Source organism: Agelaius tricolor, unplaced genomic scaffold (genome assembly GCF_023055355.1).
Source record: "Agelaius tricolor isolate 1412-34295 unplaced genomic scaffold, bAgeTri1.0.p SCAF_6, whole genome shotgun sequence".
Taxonomy (NCBI): domain Eukaryota; kingdom Metazoa; phylum Chordata; class Aves; order Passeriformes; family Icteridae; genus Agelaius; species Agelaius tricolor.
The window spans coordinates 45,717,443-45,736,386 of record NW_027269266.1 but is presented as its reverse complement, the minus strand read 5'-3'; the positions used below and the strand labels follow the sequence as shown (position 1 = coordinate 45,736,386).

At 43.9% G+C, this 18,944-nt stretch overlaps 1 protein-coding gene across 2 annotated transcripts in view; it reads left to right on the top strand.

Moving 5' to 3' along the window:
- The window catches only part of AOAH (acyloxyacyl hydrolase), a 73,724-nt gene extending 54,990 nt beyond the window's left edge, over window positions 1-18,734 (top strand). For both annotated transcript variants that reach the window (XM_071429655.1, XM_071429653.1), the window contains exons 17-22: window positions 3,855-4,027; window positions 6,404-6,462; window positions 6,543-6,602; window positions 8,150-8,246; window positions 12,088-12,164; window positions 18,399-18,734. In XM_071429655.1, coding sequence (XP_071285756.1) covers window positions 3,855-4,027; window positions 6,404-6,462; window positions 6,543-6,602; window positions 8,150-8,246; window positions 12,088-12,164; window positions 18,399-18,527 — 595 coding nt within the window. In that variant the 3' untranslated portion in view covers window positions 18,528-18,734. The remainder of the gene's footprint in view (window positions 1-3,854; window positions 4,028-6,403; window positions 6,463-6,542; window positions 6,603-8,149; window positions 8,247-12,087; window positions 12,165-18,398) is intronic.
- Window positions 18,735-18,944: the final 210 nt, after the last annotated feature.

Below are 18,944 nucleotides of genomic sequence, written 5' to 3'. Positions count from 1 at the left end.
CTGCTCAAATTCTCACTGCTGTTTTCTGTCTGTTTTCTTCCAAAACATTCACAGCATCAAAAGAGGCTATCAGGCTCTAGTGATCCCTGTGACTCCTGCAAGGAAAGATGCCACAGTTTCTGTAGCATCCTGCTGTTTCCATTGAGGGGGATGGACAGCAGAGAGAGATTTGTTTCAGTGTCCTGTTACTGTGTAGTTGCCCTGGCTCTGATGTACCTACAGAGATTACAGGGGATGCAGAGCATTTGATGGGCTTGACTCCAAACCTGGGGCTTGGCAAATAAAAACCTCTTCAAGGACAGCTCTAAACTGCAGTAAGACAGACTTCCTGGCCTTATCTTGTATTTTGGCTTCAAAAGAGGGCGGTGTGCTGAGCATACTGGAGACACAGCTCTTCCCAAAGCACTGTTAAAATGCAGGTATTTCTTCCCATGTGAAGAGCAGGACAATGAGTAATGGGGATGTTTCTAGAGGGAAAGGATAATGAAATTGGCAGCCTGTGTTACACATTCCCCGTAGTCTCCACACCGTGGTGTCCAAACAGGGGGGTGAGAAAAATAAAGACAGATGGAATGGTATCTCTCAGCCCACTGAGGTGTAAATAGGGGATACAGAGACCTAGCAGAAAAAAAAAAAAATCAGACAAGAAAATAATGAGCACCAGAAGTCTCAAATGCTGCACAGTTAACGCAAATATTCGTTGCATTTTGGGTATGGCACCATTTCTCCAGCCTCTCCTTCACACATCTGCACTTATGGCATCTGCAGCAAACAGCGAGGTGGCAGCAGCAAAGCAGGGTGAGCAGCAGCCCATAGTGAAAGGAGCTTGTACAAAGTAACCCCAGTGCCAGCAAGAGCATTGTGCCCCTTTATGGTACAGCTATCAGCACCAAAGAGCTGCTGCACCCCTCCTGCCCTAAAAATAGTGTGTGAGCAGGCTCCTGTAGCCCACATGCCCTGGGCATAGCAGCCCTGTGCATCAAGCCCAGGGGAATGAGGTGAGGGTACCACAACAGGCCCTGGTGCTCACCCAGGCACCTTGGAGTCCTTATGGCAGAGCCAAAATTGGACATGCCTACAAGGTTGCTTTCTTCTAATTCAGATTTAATTTCATAGCCTGGCAGATAAAAGAAATGTGAAGGCATATCTGCAGGACTTCAACACTGCATGACAAAAGAAAGTGGAATTATGAATGTCATATTAATTTTGGCTTGTGCTGACATGTTTACTTGTGGTAGAGGCCTTACATCAGACCACTATTTTGAAATCAAGTGCTGCAACATCTGTAGGTGAAATGAAGTCATTTCAGAGCAAATCCAGTCTTATCTCAAAAGTAGCTTGATTTGGTGGCTGTCACAAGCATAAACCTGAATCCTAATACTGTTTTTCAGTTTTCCCTGCTAGAAAGTCTCAAACACTTCAGCAACACAAACTGCATTAAGATAAATTTCTGGGCCCAGGAAACTCACCCAACTGTTATTTTGTGTGCAAAATGCAGCTCAGTGAAGAATCCCAAATCCTTCTAAGGGAACATGGTTCTCCCACACAGGATTCAGCATCCATTTCCCCTCTCTGAATCTAAACATTTTGAATGCCTCAAGACAGAGCAAGAGTGCTTTGGAAAGCTCCTGCTTCTATGGTGTTCACTGACAAGGAATCTGACCCAATTCAGCTTGCTCAGCACTGCAAGCATCAAGTTTGCCCTTCTCTTACCCCTGGGAAGCCAAGAAGGAGATGAAAGGACTATCCTAAGGAAAGGACCTGGATGGAGCCTTCTGGCTGCTAACGTGATTGCTTTTCTACAAGCAAAGAGCACAAGTAAGAGGACAAAACATGGGAATCACCAAAACAATGAGGGTGGTCATTAGTGCAACCTTCTTGCTTGGAAGGACATCCCCTGTCTTTCTTGACCTCACTTTCTGAACACCTTGTTCAGCTGGGCCACATCACCAAGACAGAATGAAAACTGTCCCAAGACCCTGCTTTCCAAGGTGGATGGATCCTTCTAAGGTTTTGTGTTGCTGAAATGACTCCCAAGGTATTAAGGAGTCTTTTTTCCCAGCCCCACGACCGAAGAAGAAGTTGTGGTTTTCAGCCTCATCTCTGGTTTTCAAGGTTGTTTATTTTATCTAATAAATTCTTTTTCTGACCCGCTGAGGTCTGTCTGGCAGGTCGATTCGTGGCACACTGACCACCCTCAGGACGGTGTTAGCTTTTTATACTAAAAACTACGTGTACTTTATTTACAATAATTTTCCAATACCTATCACCTATGTTAGACAGTCTGTCTCTACCCTAAACCAATTCAGAAGTGTCACCATCACAGCAGAAGATAGAGGACAAGAAGAAGAAGAAGAAGAAGAAGAAGAAGAAGAAGAAGAAGAAGAAGAAGAAAGACAGGACACACCCAGATTCCTCCATCTTGCCTCTTGAACCCCCATTCTAAATCCCCAAAATTCTACTTTTTAACCTTGTGATAAATTCATTATCATTCTACTCAAACCCTTGTGGCTTGTAAATCTTCACACAAAGTTGATAATTGTTTCCATGGGCTAAAATCAGAGGCACAGGTGTCTTTGACTCCGTGCCAAGGTCTCTGGGCCCCCTGCTAGGGTCTCGAGTCCTCCAGGGCAGCCAGAGGAATGTCCTGGGTTCCAATAGATGCTCTCTTGATGGGATGGGACAACCTTCTCAGGGCTGTGTCCCCTCTTGCTGCCAGCCCCTGCTATGGACACGTGCACCATGAGAGCACAGCAATAGCTCTCGGGTGGGAGAGTGCGTGAACACTTTTTCTGTAATAAAGTGGTTGCTATAATAACATAACTAGAGCAGTGTTCTCCAGGCAGCCTGGGGTGGTTCTGCTTGTTTGTTTTTCTTATATAAATTGAAATGTATTTTAACTTTAGGAATTAATTTCCCCTCACACTCCTGCAGCATTTACAGCTAAATACAAGAGGGAAAGGATAAGCCTGAGCTGAGGAATCTGGATTGAAGAGGTTCTCGCCTGACAATGAGTCACAAAATGTGGGCATTCAGTCCATGTGGAACACTGACACAGCTCCTGTACCCCAATGGATTATTTTAATCTTAGGTATCACCTCTCTCCAGGCTCACACATTTGTCCAGACCCCTCTCCTGCCCTCCTGGAGAGCTGTAGTAAGAGGTGTATGACATGTGTATGACATCTAAGCTACCTTAGATGTTCCTACCTTGCATAATCAAAGAGTATGTTAAAGGTAAGGTATGTACAGGAACCCATGGGGAAAGAAGTCCTAAGAGCATGTTGAAGGAAAGGTATGTACTCCAAAGAGCACGTTGAAAGTAAGGTATGTACAGGAACCCATGGGGAAAGAAGTTCTACTTTCACCCAGTTGTGATGAGGGATTGATTTTGCATTACTTCTTTGCTTGCTTTCTCTCTTCTTCTACTTCTTCCTCACTTATTGAACAATAAGTGCTTTGGTTTGGTTTTTACCTTGACCCCCAAGTTTTCTTGCTCTTTTCTTCTCCTGTCTCACTGGGGAGGAAGTGGAGGAAGGAAAGCAGGTAAGCAGCTGTGTGATGCTTAGCTGCCCACTGAGGTTAACCCACAACTGGAGTCCACTCTATAAAAAAGGGATTCATTTGTCTGTTTTTAGCAGAAAGATGGGGTAATGCTGAGGGAGGGAGGGAGGTTTTTATATCACATCTGATTTTGGCAATGACAAGTGAGAGACATCACAGCATTTTTCTAATGTATTATTCAGCTGACTTAATGTGGAAGAGCAGCAGACAGAGAAAATGACGCTGTTTCAGGTGCCCTTTTGGAGACACAGTATTCCTGACACAATGTCCTGTTGGCATCCTCTCCTTTAGGGAACGTGACACACTGGCCCACATGACCACACCCAAAGAAATGCTCTCCAATGTGGTGCAAGCTCTGCGGTACCTGGACACGCATCTTCCAAACGGCAGCCATGTGATTCTAACAGGCTTGGTGGACGGTCGCTTCCTCTGGGATAACCTGCACAACAGATACCATCCTCTAGGTAAATTTGAGGTGTTGTGGGGTTCCTCCTGGTCACCAGCCCAGTCATGTTGGCTTCTCTCCCTAAAAAAATCTATGAATCCATTGATGACTTCAAACAAACCTGACAGAATGGAGGAGATCTGAGAAATATGAGGCAGATATTGGCTGTGCTGCAGAAGTAGGAATGACAGCTCTTACCATTTCCAGTGCAGGACAGGACAGACCCCTATTCTGACTGGTTCCCTCACAAGCCATACCCACCCAGCTCCAAACCAGGCTCAACACATGTTTTGGTGGTGCAAAAAAGCTCTTCTACCACAGTCTTGGCCCAAAATTGTGGCCAGCCTGCCTGCATTACATCCTGATTGTTGTTACAGGTGGAGATGGGCATTTGGTTTACGCTCACTGACTGGTGGATGTTGTATTAAAACTGGATATGGACAAAGGCAAAAGATTAGGTCAGAGGGTTCCAAAAGACTTTTTTTATATTAGAGAAATAAATTTTCTGCCAGCTCTGGGTGCCTGGCACCTCCTACACTAGCTAAATGTGATGATTGAAACCTCATACTGTGTGCAGGCATGTTTTGGGACATTCCCTCAGAGTGCAAAGTGCTTTGGGGCATTTTTTTTTCAGAGATTTGGAGGATACCTTTGGGATCCTGTCATCTCAGAGTGTGAATGGCACAGTACCTCTGACCATTAACAGACCACTCACTCCTTGGCTTTCTAGACCAAAAGCACGTACTCACTTGTATTGGAGTAAAAGAATCTTTTTTGCATCTGACAGGCAGGAAGTTGTTGTCATAATGGTTCTCACCAGCAAAGAGAGACAGAAGCTAAATCACATCGTTAAAATGGTAGATTACAACTTCAGATGATTTTGGCAACCACTGGGTAACACAGCTTGCAGCTGTGTTGTGGTTTCCCCAAGGTTCCCTAGTAATTACCAATGGGTTCACATCTTTCCCATTTCTATTCCTATATTTTTCTCTCATAACCACTATACTAGTACCAATAAAAAAAAATTTAAGAAAAATAAAAAGAAAAATCTTACCCCTTTCAAGGTAGGGGAAACCTGTCATAATTATTTTTAGTCACATAAAACCATTTCTTCCCTTGAGTGCATGTTTATCACAGTGACAGTTCCTCTGACTAGGTATCTAATTATCACAGACAATACGTAGCCAAATCAGGAGTGATTAACTATAGGATCAGTTGGAAAATTTTCAGAGGGGCTGATTTGCCTTGGAGGGACCCAATTAATCCTAAGCAACATGTTTTGCAGCAAGGGATCCCTTCTGGCACATCCTCCAACAGGCTGTGAGCAGTTTTCCCCATTTGGCTGCCACTCAGCCATGACCAGACATCAATCTGTCTTTCTGCCAAATCCCTGGTCCCCACAACAGCCCATCCCAGGGCCTGATGCTTCAAGCTACAGAAATCTGGAACATCCAAGTAGCCAGAAGTGTTCCTAGATCTTTGAACTCCCCACCTTTTGCTTTCTGGGCAGCTGGAACTGCTGCTGGGTGATGGGCAGCTGTGTGAAAGGCAGGAAACACATCTGTATCAGGGAGCCTCTGCAAAGCAACCTGAGAAGGCCATTTCACTTGGGAGAGATTATACTTTGCAGTTCCTAAAAACAACAATAAGAAATTCCTATTTCAGCACTGCAAAAGTATCAAAGCCTGATGGGATGATCAGAGTACTACAAATAATACAACTAATACAAAAAAATGTGGCCATTTAAATCTCGTCTTAGTTGTAGTTACCAAAGAAGCAAAAAGATTGAGAAAATAGATCATTCTCTCAGCAAGCCAGGCTATTGCATAGTACAGTGAATTTTATGGAATATTAGCTGGGTGCTTGACTTGGTGCTCAAATTTCCTCACCCACAGAAGCATATCCACTTCCCTCCATGACAGCAGAATTGTTTCTCCCTTTTAAGGCTAACCTCTGTGAAGTAAATGCAAAACTCAGAGTGTATACAGGCACCCATCAGCTTTGCAAACCCTGCATTTCTTTGGTGGGTGAGAGACAGGTTAATGGGGAAATATCAGCCATGCACTTTGGAGGCTGGCACAGGCTGTGATGACTAACCCCACACGTGAGACAAATCACCTATGAAAGGCAGCAGAGGGATGCAGGAACAGCAGGTGTGGGGCTCTGCACACTGCAAGGACAAGGGCACCTTAGCAGGAAGGATGCCTTGATGCTGCCACCTCTATTGCACCCCAGCTCTGGTGGTGGGAGGGTCCCCTGGGCGTTGGGTGTGTGGTGAGGCTCTGGGGGTGCCTCTCCCCACCCAGGAGTGTAAGGCACAGGAATGCACAGGTGTGCAGAATGAAATCACATTTGGCCATCGGGCACACGATGTTTGGCTCCCTGTGCTTTGCAGGACAACTGAACAAGGACGTCACGTACAGTCAAGTCTACTCTTTCCTCGACTGCCTCCAGGTAAGGTCTGCAGCTGTAGCTTAGGAGCCCCCCTTTCATCTTGTTCTGCTGCTAAAGCCCCTCTCCTCATGCCTGCCCAGGTGAGCCCCTGCAGCGGCTGGCTGACCCCCAACGAGACCCTCAGGAATCTGACCTCGGAGGTAAGTCTCAATGGGGCTGCAAGGGAATCCCCCCAGTGCTCAGACACTCTGCCCTGGGTCTGAGGAGAGAAGCCCAATTGCCTCAAAGGTAAGATGTCAGCACAGGTTTTTTTCTTTCAAAGGTCAGGAGAAGTTGTGGAAACATCCACACTTATTCTTTCAAATGCCTCTCAGGCTCTGGGAGGCAGCATGCTCAAGTTAAGGGATTTGTAAAGGTATTCCTGTTACAACCTCTCAGATACCCAAATTTATGCTCAAGGGATGTGATCTCCCTGAGACAGAACTGTTCAGGTCCATGTTCTTTTAGAAGAAAATGTGCCTGATAAGAAAGGAAAGGCTTTTGAATCATGTGAGCTGTTGGTATGACAAGCCAGCTGCATAGATTTTTCTGGCTGTAGGATCAGGTCCTGAGAGCAAGAGCCTTACCCTATTTTCATTTGGGATTTGTGCTAATCTTCCTCAGACACATTTCTGTGGACTTAATCACCAGATGGTGTGACCAGGGAGCATCCAGGCTCAGTGCAGGAATGAGAACAGACAGAACAGAGATGTCTTAAAACTCAACCTAAAAATCTGGCTGCAGAAGTGAATGATACATAAAAACAGCCACTTATTTTCTTATGATACAAGCTGATATTTAATCCCAGCAATCCCCTGCAGCCATGTAAAAGGAGCCAGTAACCAAATGTTATGAAAGGTGTCGTCTTTGTGTTTGGTTGTATTAATGTTTGCATTCACTAAACAACAAAATATGACCTTAATTTCACCAAAGCTTACATATATATTTCATTTTATGCCATGTCCCCCTTGACAGGGGGCCATTAAGCACATTCCTAAACCTTTGCAGGACTGCAGCTTATATATTCATACCAACAATACAGAACATAGAGTACATGTAACTTCTGTCCATGAACAATGCATATATCTGCAGGGTATGAATTAATCATTCTGAGCCCCTGTCTGAAACTAATTGTCTATGTTATTATCCAAACTGCACAATTTAAATATTTAGGAGATCCTGATCTCTGTTATGGCTGCAGAAATTACACTGGATGTATCAGGCAGACGTTCAATAGTGGTAATTTACTCTTCTGAAAGTAAGGGTGGAATTTGGTCTGCATAGATAAGCATTATCACCCCCAACTTAGTAATGGCAAGGATAATAGGAAAAGAGGACATTTCTTTTGTAGAAAAGTTTTGAATTTCTTTAAGAAAGAGCTCCAAAAGCGAGAAACTTAGAATATTTATATAAGTGTAGGGGCACTACTAAAAGCAGTCTCCAGTGAAATAAATATATGCTGCAACAAACTTAAGAAATCAGCTGAGGCCTCAGTGCAGTCCGTGAGGATGAACTGGGTACTCCAAAGGCTGGTGGTGCTTATGCAAGTCCATGTTCTGATGAAGAGCCTCATTTCACCTCCAGTCTCCCAGAAGCAAGGGCAACATTAGCTTTCAAATTCCTGCCTGCACATCAGTGACAAAAGCTGAATCCATGCAAAGCAACATGAATAGCAATGAACAGTCATTAAATCATTTGATTTTTGCAGAGAGCATTACAACTTTCCAATGTCCTGAAAGAAATAGCAAGATCTGAGAAATTTGCCAACTTTGATATTTTCTACATGGATTTCCCACTGAGACAAAGTAAGTTGTTTTTTACCCTGTCTTTCTCACAAAGCTTTTACTCAAGTTCTGGCCTGCTGATATGCTCCTCATATTTTGGCTCTATACCAGTAGAAGGGCAATACAGTCAGTTAGCCTGGGTGACCCTGCTGTCAGGGCTGTGGCCAAGGATGTATCCTTAATGCCAGCTTCTCCTGGCTTCCATGGTTGCAGTGACCAGGCACCTTTCCTGAGACAAGATCCCACCACTGCCTTGGGAACCACAGCGTCCCCACTAGTCCCAGCTGCTGGCACCCACCACCCCAGTGATGCACAGCACACTGGCCACTTCCTCTTGGGTAGCAAAGTGACAAGGACAAGAGATGTGCCTCTGCTAAGAAGGCCTCCTGCTTGTCCACTGCAGCTTCTCTGGCTGATGAAGAAAAAAAAGAAATCTCAAACCATATTGGTCTGTAAGGTTTGGTTTTATTTTTGAACATTGCTTTTAAAGCAGGTTTTTAGGCTGGAGATGTATACCTGCAGTGGTCAGAGTAGTCTTCATGAGATGTAGTTTACTTCATCACTAACTGGGCTTCATGCTGCCTCCTCTGGGCTGAGCAGTGCCTTGGGAAGGGGATCTTTCATCAGCCATTTCCCTGCCTCAATAACACAGCCACCCTCTCACTGTTCCCAAAAGTAGAAGCACCTCTCCCAGGAATAACTGGCATATTTCCTATGTTTCTTTAAACACCTACATACTACTGTAACTTTTGACTTGAAGAGCTTACAAAACTTGTCCTTCTGTGATCTTTAGTGACATTAGGTAAGCGCATTACCTAAATCACTTTCTTCTGAAACTGACACTTAAAAATAAATTAAAACACATGGGAAACTTTTGTCATTATGCATGAGTGTGAGCAGACAGTGTCCCTGTGGGGCTGGGGACCAACACCTGTCCTTGAGTCCCTGAATCAACTCTGCTTACCTTTCAAGATGCACAGGGGTCCAGCTTGAGGCAACACCCAGCATGAGCTCAAATTCATCACAAGGAGAAACTCACTCCTTCTTTTTAAAAACAAGGATCAGCATGAAACGAGTGAATGAGTTGGGCAACCAATTACAAGTAGATAGACAGTGAAGGGAAAGTAGGAAAACAGCTTTTTATTTCTACATCCAGCCTGGATCTCCCATGTTACAACTTGTCTCTCCCTGCCCCAGTGTGCGCTGCTGTGAAGAGACTGGCCCCATCCACATTGTCTTCCCACAGGCTCTTCCCTGGAATGGACCATCCCTGTTCCTCAGCCTCTGCTCCTGGGGCAGGAGCTCCAGCCCTCCCCACCTTGGGGCCTCTCCCAGATAGCCTGAATGTTTACATTCAAAAAAAGAGTATATAATAATTAGGAAAAAAGCTTGATCTGCATTTCCTTGTTTTTACGTTCACATAGAGAGGTAGTTCCATGTAGTCCTTATTGAAAAATTTTGTCTGGGGACTGTATTTTAAATCCCAGCATGCAGACATCTAAATCCAAAGCCACAAAGGGACAGAAGCACCCTGTCAATGCTTTAAAGTGTACTTCTCTAATGCTTCTCCCCATTAGTGCTTAGCTGTCCTTGAAAGCATGAAGCAGCCACAGCACGTAAGATTATTAAAAAAAAAAAATCTCCTTTTGCAGCTAAATCCCATCAAAATTCACAAACTTATTTTATCCTATCCTATCATTTTATCCTACATGACCCAATTCAGGAAGCTGGTTCTGGGTCTCATGAAGACCATATGGAGGAGCAGGAGGTAAAGAAGTGAGGATGGGAGAGGCAGACTTTCTGTCCAAAAGTTTCTGTCAGAGAGGTGGGCTCCACTGTCAAGTTCATTCTCATAGCACAGAGTTTCAAGGGTGTCCAAGTCTCCTGGTGGCTTTTGCCTCAGCTACTTAATATTTAACAAGTCATTAGGATTTGGAATAAACTACCTGCTGGGTAGGCAAATTACTTTAATAAGTTAAATTACCAACTTTAGTTAATTTATTTGCTTTCACAAAAGGAAACATCTTAATATAATTTGCTGTTCTTGATTACATTGCGTTAAATAAATGAAGTAAACAAAATCACACACGCATATACAAACATCAGCTTTGAAAGACACTTTGCAAAATTTCCTGCAGCCCTGGAGCCAAGGATTTGAGCTTGCCATCAGGAGAGCTGTCAGATCACGAGTGTGCTCAAAAGCCAGCTAAGGCTGCTGACCTACTTTTCTGGTCTCTTTCTGAAGGAAGCAGCAAATCCTCCCCTAAACTCTCCAGACATCAAATATTTAGTAGTGGTTACACACTGAGTACATAGATTTCAGGCTGGCCTGGGCATATATATGTACATAGCAGCTCCCAGTTTTCTCTGAGTAAAATTTGAGTACATTAGCATTTATTCTAGATTTAGGTGGACACTCAAGCTCACATGTTGACCTTGACTAAAGAAATTAGTGTTTCCTTTACGAAGCAGTGGAATAAAGAGGGAGGTTGCTTGTTATGCCTTTTCCTTGATGTGGATAAGAGCAAGCTCTAGTCCAGTCCAGCCAAGGCAGCAAGCATCTCTAAGACAAGCTCTGGACATACTCAGGTGGTGGGTATTTGCTCAGCTGCTCTAGGATTCTTGGAATTCAGGTATAACAGTATAAATTGACCTATCTTGATACATATCTTACTTCCTCCTCTGCTGTTTCTGGCACTGGAACAGTAATCTCTCTACAGATGAACTACAAATGTACTAAAACACAGTACACAGCCTTGTACTCCATGTACAGTATCACATATAAGGGGTTGGGTAAGTTCACTGTGCATCTGTATGTGCACTGCGTGGTGGAATCTAACATAAATAAATATGTCAGTAGTTATGTTATGTTATGCCCAACATACTGCAAATTTGAAACAAACCTACAAGCCCCATGTCTTCAAACAGGTTACTTTGGGCACTGCCTGAAGCATCACAAGCGGGTTTCTACAGTCAAAGCAGGAATATCACCCTTCTGTGAATTAGTTAGCATGGCGACCCAGACATCACTTTTTGACACAATAGCCAGGGTCCAAAAACCAGCAGTGAGCCCAGATCAAACTGTGGTGCTTGAATGGAGAACATTTTCCTCCTGACAGGATGCTTGCATAATGCTATTAAGAATTCTTAATCTGTCATTATGAAAGGAATTATTGAATTTACAGTCTGTTAATGCCATATCCACTAGTTCCATGTTTGATCACTGCACAGCCCTTTTGAAGAGAGAAAGCTTTTTACTTCTCTAATGGCTCCGGGGCTTACAGCACAGCATCATTTGCATTGAATGTCACGCTTATGTAATTCAAAAGGTTATTTTGTTGGAGTTGAAAAAGACCACTTGGAAGATAAGTAACCAAAAATGACAGCCTGTTCATGCAGATTTCAGCCCCTGTGAATATTCTGTTACCATCTCTTTCTCTAAAAAGTGCTGTTTTCTTGATCTCTACTTTTTCTTTTGCACTGCTGAAGATGCAACTAACATGGGAAATGCAAAAGTGTTAAATCAGTATTAAATAATTTACAGCTTTACTTGCTACAGCATCCATCTTAGTTGGGAGGGAAAGTGAATTGTTTTACAATCATTTATGTTCAAAGCACTTCCTTGCATAAATATCGCAGAGGAAAGAAAAAAAAAACCAATAAAGCCTTAAATACTGCCCCAAGGAGAGGGGATTGTACACACTATAGGCTCTGACAACTCTATGCGAATTATCATAATCTTCACGCAGAGCTGTCGTGTGCCTAAAAACACCAGCGATGCTTTGAGGAGGAGGGGGATATGTCTCTGTGCGGTGTCTCCGCGCTCCCGGGTGATAAATCCCTCTGCTTGCGCTCCTTGCAGCGGCCGAGGAGTGGCGCAAGATGGGAGGCGAGCCCTGGCAGCTGATCGAGCCAGTCGACGGCTTCCACCCCAGCCAGGTAAAAACCCGGCCTCAGGAGATGGGTGGGAGCAGGTGGGATGGGGGAGCATGTGGGGTTCTGGTGCCTATTGCTGCCCCAGGCATCCAGCTGGCGTGCCACAGGGATGCAGATTGAGGGAAGCTGTCTATTGTAAAGGAGAGAAAGTCATAGAATCATTTAGGTTGGAAAGACCTCTAAGATGATGGAGGCCAACCATCAACCTAACACTGCCGGGTCCACCAGTAAACCCTGCCCCAAAGCAGCCCATGTTGAATACCTCCCAGGATAGTAGTGTACCCACTTCCCTTGGGAGCCTGTTCCAATGCTTGACAACCCCTTCCCTGAAATGATTTTTCCTAATATCCAATCTAACATCCCTCTCCAGTGCAGTTTGAGGCCATTTTCTTATATCCTATTAATTGTTTCATGGGAGAAGAAACCACCCCCCACCCACATCACAATATCTTTTTACGTTGTAGAGAGCACTAAGATCTCCCCTCAGCCTCCTTTTCTCCAGGCTAAAAAACTTCTGTTCCCTCAGCTGCTCCTCAATAAGCCTTGTTCTCCAAACCCTTCCCCAGCTCTGTTGCTCTTCTCTGGACAAACTCTAGCATCTCAATGTCTTTCTTGTTGAGAGGGGCCCACACCTGACCACTGGATTTGAGGAGCAGCCTCACAAGTGCTGGGTAAGGAGGACAATCACTGCCCTAGCCTTGCTGGCCACACTATTGCTGATACAAGCCAGGGTGCCTTCTTTGGCCAATTTAAATGACAGCTGTAGCCCAAGAGCCAATATCTCTGATATTTCTGATGGCTGCACTCTGCTCTGAGTCCTGCAAGGAGTTTGCCTCTTTCCCTCACTAACCAGTATCGTGACCAAACTGGTCTTAATGCACAAAAACTGATCCTTGCTGCTTAGGCTGGCCAGCTGCCTGCCCAAACACCCGTGGGAGTTTTGCAGGATCAGGACAGTAAGGCAGAACTGCAGAAGCCAGACAGGCCCCCACCAGCCCTGCTGCTGCCCTGCAGCCTCTGAGACTGAAGGTTTGCCTGTCACAGTCTGGAACAAAGATTCTTTTTGAAGTTATACTTTTAAATTGCTTCTGCTCAGCATCTACATCTTATTACTTTTTCACTTGCTTGCTTGGCCTCCGAGGACAGGTTGAAGGAGAAGGTTTACAGTCTGTTTATTACAGAAATAAACAAAGGGGAAGGAGAAGCAGCTGCTCCACTGTAAGTCCTTGCTTAGGTTTGATAATCTAGCGTGAGGTTGCCTGGTTCCCACCATGCTCACTTAAAATTAGGGGTTTTTTGACAAAAACACATGGAGAGTGTTCTGCAGTCAGCTGCAAACAAAGCCAGTTGGTTTTCTATACACCACCTGAAGGTGTCAAACACATGTGCAGAGAAAAGCAGCAGTCAGTCTCCTTTGCAAGCAAACCCCACCACACTGCCCAGCCACTTGGTAGCTCCCCCTGCTCAGAATTATGGGGGGATTTTATGGGCCAGTTTTATGTTGTGGAATAATGCCCTGCATGTGTTGACTCCAAAAACCCCATCTCCATATGACCCAATGTGATGCTGCTTTCCACACTGGGAAAGAGCAGTCAGTGGAGAAGCACTTCCACGGGAGTAGGGTGCAAGCACTGATGGATTCCAGCATTTCAGCAGCTTCTCCATTGACTGTTCTGTCAATTAAGATAGGGGAGACCTGCAGGGGGAAAGTCCAAAGGGAAAATAGATGCTTTAGGTGCTATCTTTTACACTCATGTTAGTCACTCGGGGCCATACAGTGCCTTGCTTAGCCTTGCCAAATTACAAGATCCTCCTGTTCGAAGAGGGACTCCTACATAGCAAAAATTCCTGCCTGTCTACTTTACAAGTACCAGGAGACAGCTGCATAAAAGTATGAATTCACAGCATGGGGATGTGGAGAAAGTGTGCCTTGATTTTTTGCTGCAGGCCTTTTGCAAGGAAGCAATTAGAGAAAACCTAGCAAATGAAATGAGAGTAAAAAGAGTGAAGAAATAAACCCCATTCCCAACCCTTCCATCATCTGGGGAAACTGCACTACAAAGTCTGGAGTAAAATGGAAACGTTTGCATTATTTTCTTTGCATTATTTTCCTGTCTTTCCCTGGCCTAAGGCTGGCCTGAGGTTTCTTATAACCCCCCCTTAGCACCAGGCCACAGTGGGAGCCAGGCTTGTCATATCACAGCTTTTCATCCAGCCCCCGGCCCACATCCTGTATCCCACCAGCAAGGTAGCAAGGAGTTGAAGGCAGCAACTACTTAACAGGATCCTTCCTAAGCCACAAGAAAATTACAAAAGGACATTGAAGGGCAGCTACAAACCTGCTTGCAGCCCCCAGAGTGCTGAGCTACAGGATGCAGTCAAGCCCTGCCATATTTCACTCCCTCTGGACCTGGCATCCTGCAGTGGTTATGATCTCTCCCTCCTGCTGCTAGCATGACGTTAATGCTTTTATAGGTACATTTTCCCTTACAGTCAAGGTGCCAGCTGTAGATATGCCTCACTTCAAGTGAGTTATTGTCCTCCTAGGTTTTATTAATTAGCCTTATCCAAACATCCACCATTGTAAATCCATTTTTCTTTTCCTGTTAGAGAAGTCTGTTATCAACATACCACTGTTTGGACTGAGATGTTGCACTCTGCCCCAAGAGTAACTCTCTTAATAAATAGAAGGGGAAGTATGAGCAGAGACTGCTATTTTAGAGTATTCTTAAGGAAGATGATAAACAATTCACTCACTCCTCATACAAGTTTTATTTAAAGTTTTACTTTCTCCTGACACGAATGCCTCTGGCCAGGTATGGGTTTTGTAGCACACAGAGCTGCCTAGCGGGAGAGGATTGATTCCATGCAGCTTGTCAAGTGAACAGAAGCTCTTGCTTCCATCCCTGCAGCTATTCCCCACACCTCACAGGCAGCTTGATAAATAAAACAGATAAGATACCGAGCCAGCGCATTTCTGCTGAATTTTCCCTCTGTAGATATCGAAGCACCTGACAAATATTTTCCAATTTTTAGATTGAGAAGCACTCTAAGGAAAGCATAAACACCTTAGCTCTTGCCTTCAATGCAGAGAAATTTTGAAGTTTGGGATGAAGGAACCCCTCTCTGTGCCCCTTTCAACCCAAGGTTGAGCTGGCAAGTTGTGATCACTAGGTGATCCCTAATCACTGTGGTACAGCAATGGGCAGGATAAGGTGGTGTCTGTTGCCAGCCCCTGAATTTCACCTGCTGTTTATCCACTGTATCTTTAATTAAAAAAAAAAAGTTGTCTGCTGGTATAAACAGGGCAGAAGCGGGTATCAGCACATATATCCAGGAGTCCAGAGGTCCAAACATTCTGGAGGGATGTGGGAGGGAATTGAACCTTTGTAACTAAAGCTTGGATAGATTGCAAGGAGAAGGAAAAGAAAATAAGAAAAAAAAGGCCCCACTTTCCCTGTCCCATAAGAGCTATGGCAGTTTTTCATGCATTGGAGAAAGGCTAGGTTAGGCACTCAGGCAGGAAAAACTAGCCCCTATGGTCCCCAGGCAATATTTTATATGAAAAAATTGTGAAAGATAGGATAAACACCAAGTACTGATTTGTTGAGCTGGGCCCAGAATCACATTCTCTTCCTGTAAATTTCTTGTGGGAAAAGGGTTTTCCTGCATGTTTTTTTTTTTTTTTTTAAGTTGCAAAACAGGAGGGAGGAAACAAAGCACTCATAATTGGCATAATTGCATTTCAATAAAGTTTCAAAGCTAAAATTTACCTCCATAAAGTTTTTTCCAAAACACCCAGGATGGAGGTGGAGGAAATACACACTATTTACTTTTAACACCTAAAAGTAAAGTGATCCACTCAGTCCTCCCAAGTTCCCTCTAGAGTATTTTTGAGACACCATTCACCAAAGTCCAGCTTGGTTGTCCTTGGAAAAAAATCTGACTTTCCCTTCCCAGTGACTATAGAGGGAGCCCAGGGATTTTCTTCAGCATCTTCTCCTTTACTACAAAATTTCACTGCAAATCCTTGTGAATGCCAGATGGCTTCAAGGACACCAGGCTCCTCTAGAACAGTCGATTGCTTTGTTTGGATGACAGGGCCATGCATTTCAACAGGATCCTGCATAAACAGCTCCATTTCTTGCTTTTGTGGTGTTTCCAGGGAGAATGCAAAAGCCCTGAGCATCACAAAATGGAACCAGAGACGCTTGGAAGATTCTTAATGTTTATGTGCAGGCAGGAAAGCACAGCTTGAGTGTGATTAGCTTCTCCTTTTTTCTTCCTTAAGTCATGGCAAAGCACGTTCCAGCCAGAAATAAAGTGGAAAAGCTGAAGTGACGCATATCAGATGAGTTGGGTATTTACACTTGGCTGAGAATCATGCCTATCACCTGTTTGGTGCAGAAGGGGAAAGCAGATAGCCAGAAGCTGCTGAAAAACCACAGCTGCCTCCCAGTTGCAGTCACCTAGAGCTCTGTGAGGAATGGGTAATACTTCCTTTAAAAACTTGCTTAGGGGTTGTCATCTTCACAACAACAACAAAAAGATAATTGCAAAGCTTATAAAAATTATAGCACGTCTCAAAGTACAAGAACTCTGGAATTTAAAAAAGACCTGCAAGAAAGCAATTTCCAGAGTCACAAATCCTTCTCTGTCTGCTAAACTACTCATCCAGAATTAATTATTGAAATCATCCAGACGTCAAGAAATTATGTGTGCACAGAACCTAATTCAATTTAGGGCAGTCTAAGCACACATACCTTAAATTAGAGTCAGCATTAGTCTGAACACTGTAGAGCATACCTCCAGTGGTACCTTTGCAAAGGATGTAGGGTTTCTTAAACCACCCACCCACCCACAAAATTAACCAATCCCACCTATCCTGCTAAAAAAACACATGGAAGGTTTAGGGAGGTTTGTGAAGGAGGTTTGGAGGCCACCATGCCAGAATGGACCACTCTGACAGGGACAGGTCTCAGCCCCCTGGCTGTCATAGGGTGTCCGAGAATAACATTTGGTCACAATAGAAACTGCAACCAGGAGAAAACCCTCTAATGAACAAACCTCCACTATCCCTCTTCCCTGCCCCAATTCCTTCATTAGCCTAACAAGACTTTGAGAGACCAGATTCTAAGAGCCTACCCCCCACAAATGTTACTCTTTGTACATGAGCCCTTAAATAAAAGAACAATATTTGTCTTCCAGCCCATCATTAGAGCTTCTTTTAAAGCACAGGATTAAAAAAGTAGCACATAAAAATTTGCCACAGGCTCCAGTATCTTCCCAAACTCCAAAACAACAGTACTCAAATAGCTTGATTTCAAAAACCCACCTTGGCCCTTAAAAAAAAAGGCTTTGTTAGCCTTATTTAAACCTCATAACTACAATCAATATCAGTGTGTTGAAAAGTTTGGATTGAAAATAAAGTTCTCATATGGGCCAAATATTACTGCAGGTCAGGAGTATAATAAAAATGCCTTAGAAGGGTGTAAAAACTTGGACAAGGGAGACTCAGGCTTTTCTCTCTGTCCCTTTCTGCTACCACTGATGTTTTTCACCCTGGCAATACAGCAGATAACATTTCTCTTTGGTACATAACCTCTAGGGCAAAAACCTCTGCGAAAGCTGGAGGGAGACTGATATGGAGGAGAAAGGCTATTCTATCATTCTGCAGGTCTCATGGGGAAAAAAAAACCTCTGAAGACAACCCAGTAGCAGGTGCAAACTTAGAGCATCAGACACAGTTAGTTATGAAACTGGAAATAATTGGGCCTCTTTTTCCTCAACACCTGTGGTTTCCTCCCAGGAGAGCACAGAGAACATTTATTAGAAGTACCAAAGGCATTTGGGAGCATGAATTCCTTTGGACTTGCAAGAGTTTTATGCATTATACCCAGGTGGTGCTTTTGACATACTTTCAAAATTTTTCACTGGGAAAAAAAAAAATCAGACTTCAGGGCTTTTAAATAGCAGTTTATGGACTAGACACCATAGGCATCTGGAAATGGTTGGAGACAGACATGATTAGACAAATGACAGGTCAGGGAGTTGCAGATATATGGCCCTCACCCTATTTTTACTGTTCAGAAGGACTTAGACCTGCTCAAGGAGCTGGAATGGGGTATTTGCTTTGGTTAGAGGTTACATTCCATCACATGGTTATACTTATGGTGGGGTCTTCTAAACTCTGACATTATAGAAGCACAAGAAATTGACAGCATTTGTGGTTTGCAGATTGCTGCAGCCCTTGGAACAGGCATTACCTGGCGGAAGGCACTACATGAGTGGCCTCAAGTGCTTGGCAAGGAGAATCCATTCAACGACCAGATTGAAGCCATATTCAAAGATCAAGGTGGATACTGACTTCCCAACTGCTGGAACCCTTACGTGATTGATGAACCAAGATGATTAAAGACACACACAAAAAGGGGGGAAGAGGAGGTTATCAGAGCCAGTAGCAGTGGACATAACACAAGAGCATTCTTTTCAGTTTGTATCTCACCTGCACAAGTAGACAATGCTTTTTCTGTGGAGCTACAAAAATAAAAATCAAAGGATAGCTGCCAACTAGACCATTTATTGTACCAGTTTGAAAATCCATTCTTCTTCTTTCCATATACAGTAAACTCCTATCCCTACCTAATCCTTTTTCCTTCTGCAGAACATTTCTAGGTTTTCTATTTGTAGTGTTTCAACAGTTAATCTGATCCCAAAAGGAGAGGGGGGGATCCCAAACTCATTATGTTGCTATAAATTGTGTGTATGTAATTGCCTTGACTG